Below are 21,150 nucleotides of genomic sequence, written 5' to 3' on the forward strand. Positions count from 1 at the left end.
TTCTGTTTTTCCATCTCAGACGGCCATAACTGGGGCGAGTTTTGTGCGGGTCAAGTTGGCCTAAAGAAAATTCGTTAATCAATTATCTGTGATGTTTAGCTTCTGCCTGATGCTATCAGTTCTTCTCTATCCTCTCTTATCTCCTGTGATGTTCAGTTGTTTGTTGTTACCTTCTTCTATCACCACGGTCTTTAAGAACCTGATGCGTGACGTCATCAAACTTACCACAACCTCAGACGCAGTTGTCTCATTCCTCAGGTCTGGAATACTCTGCTCCTTGACGAGCATTCCTGCATCACTCTGATGTTTTCATTTTAAAACTGACAGACCATAATGGGTGATCCACCTTACTTGCTGTACACGTAGCCTTCTGCCTCACACACCTGATCGCCCTTACACCTTCCCCTAATGACCCTCATACCGCTACAGGTGCTGGCCATCGAGCACTTGACCTCGGATGACTTGATACAGTATCTGGCCAAGCGAGGCTATCAACACGTGGCCTCCAACATGGTTGACCACGTCTTCGTCAACAAGAAGGCCGCCGTGGTGGTCCCGGCCGCCCGCTGACGCTCGTGAGGACGGCGGGGGAAGAAGGTGGTGGAGACGGTGAGACGGTATTGGTTGAGCAGAGTTGCTGGAAACGGTGCTGGTGAAGGCTAAATGGAAAAGAGAGGCAGTTGAAGATAAGGAGTAAAAGGAACTGAAGTGAAATATGAAGTGAAAATGAAGATTCACAGGAGTGGAGGTACTGAAGCTGGTCAGAAAACGAGGTTGAAAATGAATGACAACAAGGAATGTATGTAGCGATGACAGGACAAACATAACGGTATATTAATGTAAGTAGAAAGTGTGAAGAATACAATGCCGGAGTAAAACAGATAAAAGTTACGACAATGAAGATAAGAAATGAAATATTTACAACACCGGCCACAGCACACACTACTGTTGTAGCCGTAGGAAAAGGTTTAATACAAGGAAGAAGTATTCCTATGAGTCCACGGGGAAAATGAAACACGATAAGTTCCCATGTGAAATTATCATCAAAAGGGAGAACTAAAAGATTCTTGGTGTCAGTGGGAGGTTTGGGCTCAACTCTATAAAATGATTTCTTTGCTAACTTAAGGGATTTATCAATGAAAGATCTAGGGTACTTTAACTTAGATCCAATAGAATATATCTTCTCAAACTCATCATCAATAAACTCTGGACTGCAAATACGTAATGCCCCAAGGAACATAGATTGAAATGATAATTTAACTCAGTCATGTTGAGATGAGTAATAATGGATATATGAACATACATTGGTATGTTTTCTGTATATGCTAAACTTAAACTTGTTTCCTTGCCTATGGATCATGCAATCTAAAAATGGTAAAATACCATCATTTTCATTTTCTACAGTAAATTTGATGGAAGGTACTAAATTGTTAAGTAAGGGGAGAAATATTTGTAAATTTTCATTTGTTGGCCAATCACAAAGAACATCACCTACATACCTAAACCAAATTGCATTAGAAGGTAAGATATCCTTTAGTGATTTTGTTTCAAAAAATTCCAAGTAAAGATTACTTAGTACAGGCGAAAGAAGGTTACCCATTGCCTACCAAATTTTTGAGCATAACAATCTCCATTGAACTGAAATACACAGTGTTTTATACACAATTGTATCAGTTCAGTTAAAACAGACTTTGAAACAGGTAAATGAATATCATCCAAGACATCAAATAAATATTCTAAAAGGTCATCAACTGGAACTTTAGTGAAAAGTGAGGAAAATCAAAGCTAACTAGTTTGAAATCAAAATTAACATTGATATTGTTTGGCTTGTTGACTAAATCTACATTGTTCATGATATTAGAATTTTATACCTTACCCACTAAAGGGCTTGATAAAGAAACTAACCATTTTGGCAATTTATATGTGATGGAGCCTACTGAACTCACTATAGGTCTTGCTGGAAAATTCTGTTTATGTGTTTTGATAAGTCCATACATATATGGCAATGAAGGGGACAAAGATGACAAACTTTTGATAAGAGAACTATTACCTTTCAACAACTACAACATTTCTTTATTGAAATGGGAATTAACTGCTTCTAAGGGATTTTTACTAAGTTTAGAATATGTTGTTTCATCATTTAAAAGATCACTCATTCTAGATAAATAGTTACTTTTGTCTAAAATCACAACAGTGTTAGCCTTATCTACTTTAGTGATATGTGTATATCTTTGTCTTTTTTTAAGGTGTTGATAGCTCTTATAAATCTTTTAGGGCAATTAGGTTCCACTGTTTTTGACAAACTGGCATACACTAAACCCTTACAGATATTAATTTCATCATTAGTTAAATTACTGTATATCTCTAAATTACAAGAAGTTTTGTGACATCATCACAGTTGGCTTCCCTGTTAGAGCACACAAAACTTAAACTATAGCCTAATGCACACAAGGAACCTTTATCTAGTTGTTTATTAGACAGGTTTATTACAAAAGAAGGGCTTGTGTTCTTGGTCCAGTCGCTGTTTTTAGTATGATGGTCCAACTTACAATTCAGTGTCATTTGTAGCTTATTGCGTTCTTTCCTTAATCTATCATAGCAATAGTCCAACATCCGGTTCTTCCAGTGTGTCGGTATTGCCATTTGAAAGGCACGTTTCTTCTCTCTTTAAAGAAACACATTGAATTAAAGAAACTTGAAATGGAGGAGGCTTTTCGCATTATATATATTTCGTATATATATACAAGTCCACACACGCACATATACATACCTATACATCTTACCGTATACATATATATACACACACAGACATATACATATATACACATGTACATAATTCATACTGTCTCTCTTATTCATTCCCCTAGCCACCCCGCCACACATCAAATGAAAACCCCCTCCCCCACATGTGCACAAGATAGCGCTAGGAAAAGACAACAAAGGCCACATTCGTTCGCACTCAGTCTCTAACTGTCATGTATAATGCACAGAAACCACAGCTTCTTTCCACATCCAGGCACCAAAAAACTTTCCATGGTTTACCCCAGACGCTTTACATGCCTTGGTTCAATCCATTGACAGCACGTCGACCCCGGTATACCACATCGTTCCAATTCACTCTATTCCTTGCACGCCTTTCACCCTCCTGCATGTTCAGGCCCCGATCACACAAAATCTTTTTCACTCCATCTTTCCACCTCCAATTTGGTCTCGCATTTCTCGTTCCCTCCACCTCTGACACATATATCCTCTTTGTCAATCATTCCTCACTCATTCTCTCCATGTGACTAAACCATTTCAAAACGCCCTCTTCTGCTCTCTCAACCACACTCTTTTTATTACCACACATCTCTCTTACGCTTTCCTTACTTACTCGATCAAACATCCTCACACCACATATTGTCCTCAGACATTTCATTTCTAGCACATCCACCCTCCTCCGCACAGCTCTATCTATAGCCCACGCCTCGCAACCATATAACATTGTTGGAACCACTGTTCCTTCAAACATACCCAATTTTGCTTTCCGAGATAATGTTCTCGACTTCCACACATTCTTCAACGCTCCAGGAACTTTCGCCCCCCCTCCCCCACCCTATGATTCATTTCCGCTTCCATGGTTCCATCCGCTGGCAAATCCACTCCCAGATATCTGAAACATTTCACTTCCTCCAGTTTTTCTCCATTCAAACTTACCTTCCAATTGACTTGTCCCCCCACCCTACTGTACCTAATAACCTTGCTCTTATTCTTATTATATATATTTTCTTTTCTTTCTATATATATATATATATTTTTTTTTTTTTTTTTTTTTTATACTTTGTCGCTGTCTCCCGCGTTTGCGAGGTAGCGCGAGGAAACAGACGAAAGAAATGGCCCAACCCCCATACACACGTACATACACACGTCCACACACGCAAATATACATACCTACACAGCTTTCCATGGTTTACCCCAGACGCTTCACATGCCTTGATTCAATCCACTGACAGCACGTCAACCCCTGTATACCACATCGCTCCATTTCACTCTATTCCTTGCCCTCCTTTCACCCTCCTGCATGTTCAGGCCCCGATCACACAAAATCTTTTTCACTCCATCTTTCCACCTCCAATTTGGTCTCCCTCTTCTCCTCGTTCCCTCCACCTCCGACACATATATCCTCTTGGTCAATCTTTCCTCACTCATTCTCTCCATGTGCCCAAACCATTTCAAAACACCCTCTTCTGCTCTCTCAACCACGCTCTTTTTATTTCCACACATCTCTCTTACCCTTACGTTACTTACTCGATCAAACCACCTCACACCACACATTGTCCTCAAACATCTCATTTCCAGCACATCCATCCTCCTGCGCACAACTCTATCCATAGCCCACGCCTCGCAACCATACAACATTGTTGGAACCACTATTCCTTCAAACATACCCATTTTTGCTTTCAGAGATAATGTTCTCGACTTCCACACATTTTTCAAGGCTCCCAAAATTTTCGCCCCCTCCCCCACCCTATGATCCACTTCCGCTTCCATGGTTCCATCCGCTGACAGATCCACTCCCAGATATCTAAAACACTTCACTTCCTCCAGTTTTTCTCCATTCAAACTCACCTCCCAATTGACTTGACCCTCAACCCTACTGTACCTAATAACCTTGCTCTTATTCACATTTACTCTTAACTTTCTTCTTCCACACACTTTACCAAACTCAGTCACCAGCTTCTGCAGTTTCTCACATGAATCAGCCACCAGCGCTGTATCATCAGCGAACAACAACTGACTCACTTCCCAAGCTCTCTCATCCCCAACAGACTTCATACTTGCCCCTCTTTCCAGGACTCTTGCATTTACCTCCCTAACAACCCCATCCATAAACAAATTAAACAACCATGGAGACATCACACACCCCTGCCGCAAACCTACATTCACTGAGAACCAATCACTTTCCTCTCTTCCTACACGTACACATGCCTTACATCCTCGATAAAAACTTTTCACTGCTTCTAACAACTTGCCTCCCACACCATATATTCTTAATACCTTCCACAGAGCATCTCTATCAACTCTATCATATGCCTTCTCCAGATCCATAAATGCTACATACAAATCCATTTGCTTTTCTAAGTATTTCTCACATACATTCTTCAAAGCAAACACCTGATCCACACATCCTCTACCACTTCTGAAACCGCACTGCTCTTCCCCAATCTGATGCTCTGTACATGCCTTCACCCTCTCAATCAATACCCTCCCATATAGTTTACCAGGAATACTCAACAAACTTATACCTCTGTAATTTGAGCACTCACTCTTATCCCCTTTGCCTTTGTACAATGGCACTATGCACGCATTCCGCCAATCCTCAGGCACCTCACCATGAGTCATACATACATTAAATAACCTTACCAACCAGTCAACAATACAGTCACCCCCTTTTTTAATAAATTCCACTGCAATACCATCCAAACCTGCTGCCTTGCCGGCTTTCATATATATATATATATTTCTTTTTTTTTTTATTATACTTTGTCGCTGTCTCCCGCGTTTGCGAGGTAGCGCAAGGAAACACGAAAGAAATGGCCCCCCCCCCCCCATACACATGTATATACATACGTCCACAACACGCAAACATACATACCTACACAGCTTTCCATGGTTTACCCCAGACGCTTCACATGCCTTGCTTCAATCCACTGACAGCACGTCAACCCTGGTATACCACATCGCTCCAATTCACTCTATTCCTTGCCCTCCTTTCACCCTCCTGCATGTTCAGGCCCCGATCACACAAAATCTTTTTCACTCCATCTTTCCACCTCCAATTTGGTCTCCCTCTTCTCCTTGTTCCCTCCACCTCCGACACACATATATCCTCTTGGTCAATCTTTCCTCACTCATTCTCTCCATGTGCCCAAACCACTTCAAAACACCCTCTTCTGCTCTCTCAACCACGCTCTTTTTATTTCCACACATCTCTCTTACCCTTACGTTACTCACTCGATCAAACCACCTCACACCACACATTGTCCTCAAACATCTCATTTCCAGCACATCCATCCTCCTGCGCACAACTCTATCCATAGCCCACGCCTCGCAACCATACAACATTGTTGGAACCACTATTCCTTCAAACATACCCATTTTTGCTTTCCGAGATAATGTTCTCGACTTCCACACATTCTTCAAGGCCCCCAGGATTTTCGCCCCCTCCCCCACCCTATGATCCACTTCCGATTCCATGGTTCCATCCGCTGCCAGATCCACTCCCAGATATCTAAAACACTTTACTTCCTCCAGTTTTTCTCCATTCAAACTTATCTCCCAATTGACTTGACCCTCAACCCTACTGTACCTAATTACCTTGCTCTTATTCACATTTACTCTTAACTTTCTTCTTTCACACACTTTACCAAACTCAGTCACCAGCTTCTGCAGTTTCTCACATGAATCAGCCACCAGCGCTGTATCATCAGCGAACAACAACTGACTCACTTCCCAAACTCTCTCATCCCCAACAGACTTCATACTTGCCCCTCTTTCCAAAACTCTTGCATTCACCTCCCTAACAACCCCATCCATAAACAAATTAAACAACCATGGAGACATCACACACCCCTGCCGCAAACCTACATTTACTGAGAACCAATCACTTTCCTCTCTTCCTACACGTACACATGCTTTACATCCTCGATAAAAACTTTTCACTGCTTCTAACAACTTGCCTCCCACACCATATATTCTTAATACCTTCCACAGAGCATCTCTATCAGCTCTATCATATGCCTTCTCCAGATCCATAAATGCTACATACAAATCCATTTGCTTTTCTAAGTATTTCTCACATACATTCTTCAAAGCAAACACCTAATCCACACATCCTCTACCACTTCTGAAACCACACTGCTCTTCCCCAATCTGATGCTCTGTACATGCCTTCACCCTCTCAATCAATACCCTTCCATATAATTAACCAGGAATACTCAACAAACTTATACCTCTGTAATTTGAGCACTCACTCTTATCCCCTTTGCCTTTGTACAATGGCACTATGCACGCATTCAGCCAATCCTCAGGCACCTCACCATGAGTCATACATACATTAAATAACCTTACCCACCAGTCAATAGTACAGTCACCCCCTTTTTTAATAAATTCCACTGCAATACCATCCAAACCTGCTGCCTTGCCGGCTTTCATCTTCCGCAAAGCTTTCACTACCTCTTCTCTGTTTACCAAATCATTTTCCCTAACCCTCTCACTTTGCACACCACCTCGACCAAAACACCCTATATCTGCCACTCTATCATCAAACACATCCAACAAACCTTCAAAATACTCACTCCATCTCCTTCTCACATCACCACTACTTGTTATCACCTCCCCATTTGCGCCCTTCACTGAAGTTCCCATATATATATATATATATATATATATATATATTTTTTTTTTTTGCCGCTGTCTCCCGCGTTTGCGAGGTAGCGCAAGGAAACAGACGAAAGAAATGACCCAACCCACCCCCATACACATGTATATACATACGTCCACACACGCAAATGTACATACCTACACAGCTTTCCATGGTTTACCCCAGACGCTTCACATGCCTTGATTCAATCCACTGCCAGCACGTCAACCCCGGTATACCACATCGCTCCAAATCACTCTATTCCTTGCCCTCCTTTCATCCTCCTGCATGTTCAGGCCCCGATCACACAAAATCTTTTTCACTCCATCTTTCCACCTCCAATTTGGTCTCCCTCTTCTCCTCGTTCCCTCCACCTCCGACACATATATTCTCTTGGTCAAGCGGATGGAACCATGGAAGCGGAAGTGGATCATAGGGTGGGGGAGGGGGCGAAAATTCTGGGAGCCTTGAAGAATGTGTGGAAGTCGAGAACATTATCTCCGAAAGCAAAAATGGGTATGTTTGAAGGAATAGTGGTTCCAACAATGTTGTATGGTTGCGAGGCGTGGGCTATGGATAGAGTTGTGCGCAGGAGGATGGATGTGCTGGAAATGAGATGTTTGAGGACAATATGTGGTGTGAGGTGGTTTGATCGAGTAAGTAACGTAAGGGTAAGAGAGATGTGTGGAAATAAAAAGAGCGTGGTTGAGAGAGCAGAAGAGGGTGTTTTGAAATGGTTCGGGCACATGGAGAGAATGAGTGAGGAAAGATTGACCAAGAGAATATATGTGTCGGAGGTGGAGGGAACGAGGAGAAGAGGGAGACCAAATTGGAGGTGGAAAGATGGAGTGAAAAAGTTAGGGAGGTGAATGCAAGAGTTTTGGAAAGGGGCAAGTATGAAGTCTGTTGGGGATGAGAGAGCTTGGGAAGTGAGTCAGTTGTTGTTCGTTGATGATACAGCGCTGGTGGCTGATTCATGTGAGAAACTGCAGAAGCTGGTGACTGAGTTTGGTAAAGTGTGTGAAAGAAGAAAGTTAAGAGTAAATGTGAATAAGAGCAAGGTTATTAGGTACAGTAGGGTTGAGGGTCAAATCAATTGGGAGGTGAGTTTGAATGGAGAAAAACTGGAGGAAGTGAAGTGTTTTAGATATCTGGGAGTGGATATATATATGTATATATATATATATATATATATATATATATATATATATATATATATATATATATATATATATATATATATATATATATATTGCAATGGGTTACCTTGGTGCGTGTGAACCACAGGGAAAATGAAACACGATAAGTTCCCAAGTGCACTTCGGTGTAATGATTACATCGTTTGTGGAGATAAAAGAATGATATAGAAGACATAGAACAGTCAGTTGATATACAAGGAAGAGACATAGCTAAGACACCATTGGTAAACATATGTTACCGGATGGTGGTGTTCAGTTTGGTGGTGTTCGGGTCTGGCACAATGTCTCTCATGGAATTTTATTATGTGGACAGGAAATGGAAGTGTTTACAAATTTTGCCTACGACAAAGCTATCCAGTTTGTTTAGACCTTTCCTAGTATTAACGTTAAAATTTTTTTGTATTCAGTAATAGAAGATTCAATGATATTTTTCGTGTAAAGAAGTTACAGTTAATAAGTGAAATAGCGTTACTCTAGTCAATGCAACGGTCATAATTCTTTACATGATTAAACAAAGCATTTGATTCTTGTTCTGTTCTTATACTATTATTTTACTATTGCTCAAGTCTAACGTAAAGATCCATGCCAGTGTGACCATATTTCAGCATTTGCAAGGGATTCTGTAAACACAGTCACCAGAATTTTTTGGCGAGCTTTTAATTAAGATAATCTTTATGGTACTGTTATTGTTGAAGGCTACATTTGCATGACATTTACTTTAAACTCAGTAAAAATCCCCTAGAAGCAGTTAATTATCACTGTGATATAGAACTGAAGTTGTTGAAAGATTATGATTCTCTCATCAAAAGATTTTCATCATTGTCCCTTTCATTGCCATATATGTATGGACTTGTCAAAACACATAAGCCAAACTCTCCAGGAAGACCCATAGTGAGTTCATTGGGCTCCATCACATAAATCATCAAAATGGCTAATTTGTTTATTAAACCCACTAGTGGGAGAGATATCAAATTCTAATATCATGAACAATGTAGATTTATTTATCAAGCTTAATGAAATCAATGGTGATCTTGATTTCAAACTGGTAAGTTTTGATGATTCATCCTTGTTCACAAAAGTTCCAGTTGATCACCTCTTACAATATCTGGTTGACGCATTGGATGATCTTGATTCACCTGTTTCAAATTCTGTGTTTATTGAATCGATAAAATTGCGTATGAAAGACTTTGCATTTCAATTCATTGGTGAACATTATGCTTAGAAATTTGGTTTGGCGATGGGTAACCCTTTTTGATCAGTATTAAGTAATCTTTACATGGAATTCTTTGAAAGAAAGTCACTAAGAGATATCTTACCCTGTAAGGCAATCTGGGTTAGGTATGTAGATGTTCTTTGTGTTTGGCCAATAAACGAAGATTCTCAAATATTTCTGCCTTTACTTAACAATTTAGCACTTCTATCAACTTTACCGTAGAAGTGGAAAATAATGGTATGTTACCATTTTTAGATTGCATGATCCATAGGGATCGAAACATGTTTAAGTTTAGCATATACAGAAAACCCACCATCTTCGAGAAAGATTGAGAAGAAACAGTTAAGAAGGAGAATCTGTAGAAACAAGCAATACACAGGAGGACTAGGAGAGAATGTGTCATAACAGAGTTTACGTCAGGGGTCGCAACACGCGCCGCTGGAAGTTATGGCTGCATCTCAACTGCCTCACGACTTGCAAGCGACTAATTTGGCGCGCACTTATATATCGCACACCGAACCCACCCCGCTGGTAATACTTCACGCTGTGCCTCAGGTGGAGGGGAACGCGGCTGTACAGGTCAGGAAGAGAGCTAACTTTTGTATGTGATCTGTTAAAAGTATCTTCCATAATTAACTGTGATAAGTAGACAGTGTTAACTAGAGTGAGTTAACTCCATCTAAGTCTGGAGCTGAGATATTTGAGAATGATAAGGACTGTTGCTTTTCTTGCCATTATTTTAAAGATTGTTGACTGTTATTTCAAGCATCTGAAATATGGTACATAACTATCGGTTCCATAATTATGATAGAAAGAGGTGACTGAACTGGGAGACAACCTATGCCACTTCGCTTGACCCGTACATAAGAACTGTGCTATGTTACCATCACCTGACTAGTGAACACAGCCAATGCTGTGTTACCATCATCTGATTTGTATATGCATACCATGCTGTACTGTCATCACCTGACCTGTATGCACAGTCCATGCTGTGTTACAATCACCTGACCTGTACATATAACCCATGCTGTGTTACAATCACCTGACCTGTACATACAACTCTATGCCGTGAGTGGTGGGTGACATCCACAGAGCACCAGGAGTGGTATAGGCTGTGTGGATCAAGTGTTTGTTTTGGACAATTTGTGCCAGAAATACCTAGAGAAACGGAGGACCTGTATTGTCGTGCTTATGGATCTGGAGACAGCATATGACGGGGTTGATAGAGATGCTCTGTGGACAGTGTTGCGAATATAGCATCGTGTAGGTAGAAAGCTTTTTGAAGACGTGAAGAGGTTTTATCAAGAGAGTAAGGCATGTGTGCGACTTGCTAGAGAGGAGGGTGAGTGCTTCCAGCTGAGGATGGGTCGAGGACGATGTCACTGCGGCTGTTTGATTTATTACTGGGTGGGAAGATGAGAGAGGTATAAACACAGGTCTTGGAGAGAGGCAGGTGTTGTATGTTGAAGGTGGGGTGGGGAGCTGGGTGGTGAGCCAGTAGTCTGCTGATGATGCGACACAGGTGGAAGATTCAAGGGAGGAACTGCAAAATTTGGTGTCTGAGTTTGGATGAATGTATGAAAGGAGGAAGGTGAGAGTTCGAAAATGTGAATAACAAGTTTTTAGGTTTAGAAGCAAAAAGAAACAGTTTATTTGAAGCGTAAGTCTGAATGGAGAAAACTTGGAAGAAGTGGAGTGTTTTAGTTACCTGGAAGTTAATATTACAGCGACATGAACACTGTGAGCTGAAATGAGCCATAGTGTGGTTGAGGGTAAAAGTCTTGGTAGCACTAAACAGTCTGTGGAAAGAGACATCACTGTTTTCATGTTTTCAGGGACAATGGCACATAGGTATATACAAAGGAATACAAATGAACTGAAACAGCAAGAGACCATTGGGTCGTTTGAAGGTTGTTTGTGATAGTGGAAGATATCAGAAACTCAAATAATAGTGTAGTAAAAGTTAGAAGTCATACACATAATTCAAAGAGAATAACCTGCAGATTGTCAACGTGACTATGGAGGCGCAAATGATATAAGTCGTGGACCTGAGCCGAAGTATTTATAAAGTCTAGTGGTTAACGTATCTATAATACTGCTCTCAACTGCTGTATTGGCAAATAGTTCAATATGTTAGCAATCCTGTTGAAGAATAAGTGTTTCGCTTCATTCGAGGTAAATCGTTTGCTCACGAGTTTGTATTCATTACTTCAAGTAAAATCAGACAAACCAAGTCTTGGGTAACTTGATATATTAAGGTTGTCAAAGCCTTTGATGATTTTCAATACTTGTATTAGATCTCTTCTTAACCTCCTCTTTTCCAAGCTAGATAGATTCAAGTTGTTCAATCTGACCTCGTAGGATTTGTTTCTCAGTCCGGGAATCATCTTGATAGTTCAACGTTGTGCTCAATTTTTTTTTCTTAGGTAGAGTAACCCAACCTGAACATGATATTCAAGATGTAGACGGACCAATGAACTGTAAAGAGTAAAAGAAGATTTCCCAAGACTTAGATTTAAATGCTCTGCCAAGGAAACCAAGAATTTTGCTCTTTCTTTTCAACTACTTTTGTGCACTGCTTACTTGATTTTAGATCACTAGAAATGATTACAACCAAGTGTTTTTTTCCTCAGTTAGCTATTGTAGTTCGACAGAATTCATATTGTAGATTACCCTCTCGTTTTTACTACCTATATGGAACACATTGCACATACTGATATTGAGATTCATTTACCCCCTTATGATTGTAGTTCATGTGTGTCTATGTCAGGTTGAAGTTGTAGATGTTCAAGTTCATTTGTGCATTTCTTTCCCAACTTTGTATTATCAGTGAATTTCGATATCTTGCAATGCAGCTCATTATCAATTTCATTGATATATCTGAGAAAGAGAACCGGTCCCATGACTGATCCTTGTGGCACTCCACTTGTTACGTCTAACTATTCTGAGGCTTGACCATTAATCACTACTTTTTGTTTGCGGCCAGTGAAGCAATTTTCTCTCCACTGAAGTACAACCCAATCAATGCCATGTGACTTAATTTTTGCGAGTACTCTTTGGTGCGGTACCTTATCAAAAGTCTTTTGAAAGTCGTGCATGTTGATTATATCATGAAAGAAACCAAGCAGATTTGTCAGACATGAGCGATTCCGTCGGAAATTAGTCAGAAAATCGTTTATTAAGTGATGGTCCTCCATTCGGGTAGTCACTTGTTTACCAAATGGCGTTCTGGCAACGTCTCTTCGTTGTATATCAAGTGACTGTCATATCTCTTTCCTGTATCTCCAGTGATGATGTGATTATTACACGAAATTGCACATGGAAACTTATTGTGTTTCATTTCCCCGTGGATATATATATATATATATATATATATATATATATATATATATATATATATATATATATATATATATATATATTATTTTTTTATTTTTTTTATTATACTTTGTCGCTGTCTCCCGCGTTTGTGAGGTAGCGCAAGGAAACAGACGAAAGAAATGGCCCAACCCCCCCCCCCCATACACATGTATATACATACGTCCACACACGCAAATATACATACCTACACAGCTTTCCATGGTTTACCCCAGACGCTTCACATGCCTTGATTCAATCCACTGACAGCACGTCAACCCCGGTATACCACATCGCTCCAATTCACTCTATTCCTTGCCCTCCTTTCACCCTCCTGCATGTTCAGGCCCCGATCACACAAAATCTTTTTCACTCCATCTTTCCACCTCCAATTTGGTCTCCCTTTTCTCCTCGTTCCCTCCACCTCCGACACATATATCCTCTTGGTCAATCTTTCCTCACTCATTCTCTCCATGTGCCCAAACCACTTCAAAACACCCTCTTCTGCTCTCTCAACCACGCTCTTTTTTTTTCCGCACATCTCTCTTACCCTTACGTTACTCACTCGATCAAACCACCTCACACCACACATTGTCCTCAAACATCTCATTTCCAGCACATCCATCCTCCTGCGCACAACTCTATCCATAGCCCACGCCTCGCAACCATACAACATTGTTGGAACCACTATTCCTTCAAACATACCAATTTTTGCTTTCCGAGATAATGTTCTCGACTTCCACACATTCTTCAAGGCCCCAAGAATTTTCGCCCCCTACCCCACCCTATGATCCACTTCCGCTTCCATGGTTCCATCCGCTGCCAGATCCACTCCCAGATATCTAAAACACTTCACTTCCTCCAGTTTTTCTCCATTCAAACTCACCTCCCAATTGACTTGACCCTCAACCCTACTGTACCTAATAACCTTGCTCTTATTCACATTTACTCTTAACTTTCTTCTTCCACACACTTTACCAAACTCAGTCACCAGCTTCTGCAGTTTCTCACATGAATCAGCCACCAGCGCTGTATCATCAGGGAACAACAACTGACTCACTTCCTAAGCTCTCTCATCCCCAACAGACTTCATACTTGCCCCTCTTTCCAAAACTCTTGCATTTACCTCCCTGACAACCCCATCCATAAACAAATTAAACAACCATGGAGACATCACACACCCCTGCCGCAAACCTACATTCACTGAGAACCAATCACTTTCCTCTCTTCCTACACGTACACATGCCTTACATCCTCGATAAAAACTTTTCACTGCTTCTAACAACTTTCCTCCCATACCATATATTCTTAATACCTTCCACAGAGCATCTCTATCAACTCTATCATATGCCTTCTCCAGATCCATAAATGCTACATACAAATCCATTTGCTTTTCTAAGTATTTCTCACATACATTCTTCAAAGCAAACACCTGATCACACATCCTCTACCACTTCTGAAACCACACTGCTCTTCCCCAATCTGATGCTCTGTACATGCCTTCACCCTCTCAATCAATACCCTCCCATATAATTTACCAGGAATACTCAACAAACTTATACCTCTGTAATTTGAGCACTCACTCTTATCCCCTTTGCCTTTGTACAATGGCACTATGCACGCATTCCGCCAATCCTCAGGCACCTCACCATGAGTCATACATACATTAAATAACCTTACCAACCAGTCAACAATACAGTCACCACCTTTTTAAATAAATTCCACTGCAATACCATCCAAACCTGCTGCCTTGCCGGCTTTCATCTTCCGCAAAGCTGTCAATGGCTTGAAGCAGGGCATGTGAAGCGTCTGGGGTAAACCATGGATAGTTGTGTGGGGCCTGGATGTGGAAAGGGAGCTGTGGTTTCGGTGCATTATTACATGACCGCTAGAGACTGAGTGTGAACGAATGGGGCCTTTTTTGTCTTTTCCTAGCACTACGTCGCACACATGAGGGGGGAGGGGGATGGTATTCCATATGTGGCGAGGTAGCGATGGGAATGAATAAAGGCAGACAGTGTGAATTGTGTGATGGGTATATATGTATGTGTCTGTGTGTGTATATATATGTGTACATTGAGATATATAGGTATGTATATTTGCGTGTGTGGACGTGTATGTATATACATATGTATGAGGGTGGGTTGGGCCATTTCTTTCGTCTGTTTCCTTGCGCTACCTCGCAAACGCGTGAGACAGCGACAAAGCAATATAGATAAAATAAATGAATATATATATATATATATATATATATATATATATATATATATATATATATATATATATGGGGATAGGGGATTAAGAATACTTCCCACGTATTCCCTGCGTGTCGTAGAAGGCGACTAAAAGGGGAGGGAACGGGGGGCTGGAAATCCTCCTCTCTCGTTTTTTTTTTTTTTTCCATAAGAAGGAACAGAGGGGGCCGGGTGACGATATTCCAAAAAAGGCCCAGTCCTCTGTTCTTAACGCTACCTCGCTAACGCCGGAAATGGCGAATAGTTTAAAAAAAAAAAAGAAAATATATATATATATATATATATATATATATATATATATATATATATAGATGTCTGGGTGTGGGTTTGGCACCGGATGGAACCATGGTAGCGGAAGTGAATGATGGGTGGGGGAGGGGGCGATAATTCTGGGAGCCTTGAAGAATGTGTGGAAGTCGAGAACATATCTCGGAAAGCGAAAGTGGGTATGTTTGGAGGAATAGTGGTTCCAACAAAGTTGTATGGTTGCGAGGCGTGGGCTATGGATAGAGTTGTGCGCAGGAGGGTGGATGTGCTTGAAATGAGATGTTTGAGAACATTATGTGGTGGGAGGTGGTTTGATCGAGTAAGTAATGTAAGGGTAAGAGAGATGTGTGGTAATAAAATGAGTGTGGATGAGAGAGCAGAACAGGGTGTTTTGAAATGGTTTGGTCACATGGAGAGAATGAGTGAGGAAAGATTGACAAAGAGGATATATGTGTCGGAGGTGGAGTGAACGAGGAGAAGTGGGAGACCAAATTGGAGGTGGAAAGATGGAGTGAAAAGGATTTTGAGTAATCGGGGCCTGAACATGCAGGAGGGTGAAAGGCGTGCAAGGAATAGAGTGAATTGGAACGATGTGGTATACCGGGTCGACGTGCTGTCAATGGCTTGAAGCAGGGCATGTGAAGCGTCTGGGGTAAACCATGGAAAGTTGTGTGGGGCCTGGATGTGGAAAGGGAGCTGTGGTTTTGGTGCATTATTACATGACAGCTAGAGACTGAGTGTGAACGAATGAGGCCTTTGTTGTCTTTTCCTAGCGCTACCTCGCACACATGAGGGGGGAGGGGGTTGTTATTTCATGTGTGGCGAGGTGGCGATGGGAATGAATAAAGGCAGACAGTATGAATTATGTACATGTGTATATATGTATATGTCTCTGTGTGTATATATATGTATACGTTGAGATGTATAGGTATGTATATTTGCGTGTGTGGACGTGTATGTATATACACGTGTATGTGGTTGGGTTGGGCCATTCTTTCGTTTGCTTCCTTGCGCTACCTCGCTATCGCGGGAGACAGCGACAAAGCAAAATAAATAGATAAATAATATATATTTCTTTTTTTTTTTTTTTTTTTTTTTTCATACTTTGTCGCTGTCTCCCGCGTTTGCGAGGTAGCGCAAGGAAACAGACGAAAGAAATGGCCCCCCCCCCCCATACACATGTACATACGTCCACACACGCAAATATACATACCTACACAGCCTTCCATGGTTTACCCCAGACGCTTCACATGCCTTGATTCAATCCACTGACAGCACGTCAACCCCTGTATACCACATCGCTCCAATTCACTCTATTCCTTGCCCTCCTTTCACCCTCCTGCATGTTCAGGCCCCGATCACACAAAATCTTTTTCACTCCATCTTTCCACCTCCAATTTGGTCTCCCTCTTCTCCTCGTTCCCTCCACCTCCGACACATATATCCTCTTGGTCAATCTTTCCTCACTCATTCTCTCCATGTGCCCAAACCATTTCAAAACACCTTCTTCTGCTCTCTCAACCACGCTCTTTTTATTTCCACACATCTCTCTTACCCTTACGTTACTTACTCGATCAAACCACCTCACACCACACATTGTCCTCAAACATCTCATTTCCAGCACATCCATCCTCCTGCGCACATCTCTATCCATAGCCCACGCCTCGCAACCATACAACATTGTTGGAACCACTATTCCTTCAAACATACCCATTTTTGCTTTCCGAGATAATGTTCTCGACTTCCACACATTTTTCAAGGCTCCCAAAATTTTCGCCCCCTCCCCCACCCTATGATCCACTTCCGCTTCCATGGTTCCATCCGCTGACAGATCCACTCCCAGATATCTAAAACACTTCACTTCCTCCAGTTTTTCTCCATTCAAACTCACCTCCCAATTGACTTGACCCTCACCCCTACTGTACCTAATAACCTTGCTCTTATTCACATTTACTCTTAACTTTCTTCTTCCACACACTTTACCAAACTCAGTCACCAGCTTCTGCAGTTTCTCACATGAATCAGCCACCAGCGCTGTATCATCAGCGAACAACAACTGACTCACTTCCCAAGCTCTCTCATCCCCAACAGACTTCATACTTGCCCCTCTTTCCAGGACTCTTGCATTTACCTCCCTAACAACCCCATCCATAAACAAATTAAACAACCATGGAGACATCACACACCCCTGCCGCAAACCTACATTCACTGAGAACCAATCACTTTCCTCTCTTCCTACACGTACACATGCCTTACATCCTCGATAAAAACTTTTCACTGCTTCTAACAACTTGCCTCCCACACCATATATTCTTAATACCTTCCACAGAGCATCTCTATCAACTCTATCATATGCCTTCTCCAGATCCATAAATGCTACATACAAATCCATTTGCTTTTCTAAGTATTTCTCACATACATTCTTCAAAGCAAACACCTGATCCACACATCCTCTACCACTTCTGAAACCGCACTGCTCTTCCCCAATCTGATGCTCTGTACATGCCTTCACCCTCTCAATCAATACCCTCCCATATAATTTACCAGGAATACTCAACAAACTTATACCTCTGTAATTTGAGCACTCACTCTTATCCCCTTTGCCTTTGTACAATGGCACTATGCACGCATTCCGCCAATCCTCAGGCACCTCACCATGAGTCATACATACATTAAATAACCTTACCAACCAGTCAACAATACAGTCACCCCCCTTTTTAATAAATTCCACTGCAATACCATCCAAACCTGCTGCCTTGCCGGCTTTCATCTTCCGCAAAGCTTTTACTACCTCTTCTCTGTTTACCAAATCATTTTCCCTAACCCTCTCACTTTGCACACCACCTCGACCAAAACACCCTATATATATATATATATATATATATATATATATATATATATATATATATATATATATATATATATATATATATATATATATATATATATATATATATATATATATATATATATGGTGGGGGAGGGGGCGAAGGTTCTGGGACCCTTGAAGAATGTGTGGAAGTCGAGAACATTATCTCCGAAAGCAAAAATGGCTATGTTTGAAGGAATAGTGGTTCCAACAATGTTGTATGGTTGCGAGGCGTGGGCTATGGATAGAGTTGTGCGCAGGAGGGTGGATGTGCTGGAAATGAGATGTTTAAGGACAATGTGTGGTGTGAGGTGGTTTGATCAAGTAAGTAATATAAGGGTAAGAGAGATGTGTGGAAATAAAAAGAGCGTTGTTGAGAGGATAGAAGAGGGTGTTTTGAAATGGTTTGGGCACATGGTGAGGAAAGATTGACAAAGATGATATATGTGTCGGAGGTGGAGGGAACAAGGAGAAGTGGGAGACGAAATTGGAGGTGGAAAGATGGAGTGAAAAAGATTTTGAGTGATCGGGGCCTGAACATGCAGGAGGGTGAAAGGCGGGCAAGGAATAGAGTGAATTGGATCGATGTGGTATACCGATGTCGACGTGCTGTCAATGGCTTGAATCAGGGCATGTGAAGCGTCTGGGGTAAACCATGGAAAGTTGTGTGGGGCCTGGATGTGGAAAGGGAGCTGTGGTTTTCGGGCATTGTTACATGACCGCTAGAGACTGAGTGTGAACGAATGGGGCCTTTGTTGTCTTTTCCTAGCGCTACCTCGCACACATGAGGGGGGAGGGGGATGTTATTCTATGTGTGGCGAGGCGGCAATTTGAATGAATAAAGTCAGTGTGAATTGTGTGCATGTGTATATATTTATGTGTCTGTGTGTGTTTACGTATGTGTACATTGAGATGTATGGGTATGTATATTTGCGTGTGTGGACGTGTATGTATATACATGTGTATGGGGGTGGGTTGGGCCATTTCTTTCGTCTGTTTCCTTGCGCTACCTCGCAAACGCGGGAGACAGCGGCAAAAAAAAAAAAAAAAAAAAATATATATATATATATATATATATATATTTTTTTTTTTTTTTTTTTTTTTTTTTTATACTTTGTCGCTGTCTCCCGCGTCTGCGAGGTAGCGCAAGGAAACAGACGAAAGAAATGGCCCCCCCCCCCATACACATGTACATACACATGTCCACACACATGTATACATACCTACACAGCTTTCCATGGTCCACCCCAGACGCCTCACATTCCTTGATTCACTCCACTGACAGCACGTCAACCCCTGTATACCACATCGCTCCAATTCACTCTATTCCTTGCCCTCCTTACACCCTCCTGCATGTTCAGGCCCCGATCACACAAAATCTTTTTCACTCCATCTTTCCACCTCCAATTTGGTCTCCCCCTTCTCCTCGTTCCCTCCACCTCCGACACATATATCCTCTTGGTCAATCTTTCCTCACTCATTCTCTCCATGTGCCCAAACCATTTCAAAACACCCTCTTCTGCTCTCTCAACCACGCTCTTTTTATTTCCACACATCTCTCTTACCCTTACGTTACTTACTCGATCAAACCACCTCACACCACACATTGTCCTCAAACATCTCATTTCCAGCACATCCATCCTCCTGCGCACAACTCTATCCATAGCCCACGCCTCGCAACCATACAACATTGTTGGAACCACTATTCCTTCAAACATACCCATTTTTGCTTTCCGAGATAATGTTCTCGACTTCCACACATTTTTCAAGGCTCCCAAAATTTTCGCCCCCTCCCCCACCCTATGATCCACTTCCGCTTCCATGGTTCCATCCGCTGACAGATCCACTCCCAGATATCTAAAACACTTCACTTCCTCCAGTTTTTCTCCATTCAAACTTACCTCCCAATTGACTTGACCCTCAACCCTACTGTACCTAATAACCTTGCTCTTATTCACATTTACTCTTAACTTTCTTCTTCCACACACTTTACCAAACTCAGTCACCAGCTTCTGCAGTTTCTCACATGAATCAGCCACCAGCGCTGTATCATCAGCGAACAACAACTGACTCACTTCCCAGGCTCTCTCATCCCCAACAGACTTCATACTTGCCCCTCTTTCCAGGACTCTTGCATTCACCTCCCTAACAACCCCATCCATAAACAAATTAAACAACCATGGAGACATCACACACCCCTGCCGCAAACCTACATTCACTGATATATATATTTATTCCCTGGGGATAGGGGAGAAAGAATACTTCCCACGTATTCCCTGCGTGTCGTAGAAGGCGACTAAAAGGGAGGGGAGCGGGGGGCTGGAAATCCTCCCCTCTCGTTTTTTTTTTTTTTTTTTTTTTTTTCTCCAAAAGAAGGAACAGAGAAGAGGTCCAGGTGAGGATATTCCCTCAAAGGCCCAGTCCTCTGTTCTTAACGCTACCTCGCTATCGCGGGAAATAGCGAATAGTATGAAAAAAAAAAAAAAAAAATATATATATATATATATATATATATATATATATATATATAAATTGGGGATAGGGGAGAAAGAATACTTTCCATGTATTCCCTGTGTGTCGTAGAAGGC

At 41.5% G+C, this 21,150-nt stretch overlaps 1 protein-coding gene across 2 annotated transcripts in view; it reads left to right on the top strand.

The window, feature by feature from the left end:
- The window catches only part of LOC139759145 (protein Star-like), a 77,717-nt gene that overhangs the window by 28,572 nt on the left and 27,995 nt on the right, over window positions 1–21,150 (top strand). Inside the window, exon 7 of one of the 2 annotated variants that reach the window (XM_071681163.1) lies at window positions 430–3,729. The exons of the other annotated variant lie outside the window; for it this stretch is intronic. Within the exon in view, the coding sequence (XP_071537264.1) occupies window positions 430–570 (141 nt within the window). The 3' untranslated portion in view covers window positions 571–3,729. Of the gene's footprint in view, window positions 1–429; window positions 3,730–21,150 lie in introns of those variants that run through there. 2 annotated transcript variants of the gene reach the window in all.

This window comes from Panulirus ornatus, chromosome 2, assembly GCF_036320965.1.
Source record: "Panulirus ornatus isolate Po-2019 chromosome 2, ASM3632096v1, whole genome shotgun sequence".
NCBI lineage: Eukaryota > Metazoa > Arthropoda > Malacostraca > Decapoda > Palinuridae > Panulirus > Panulirus ornatus.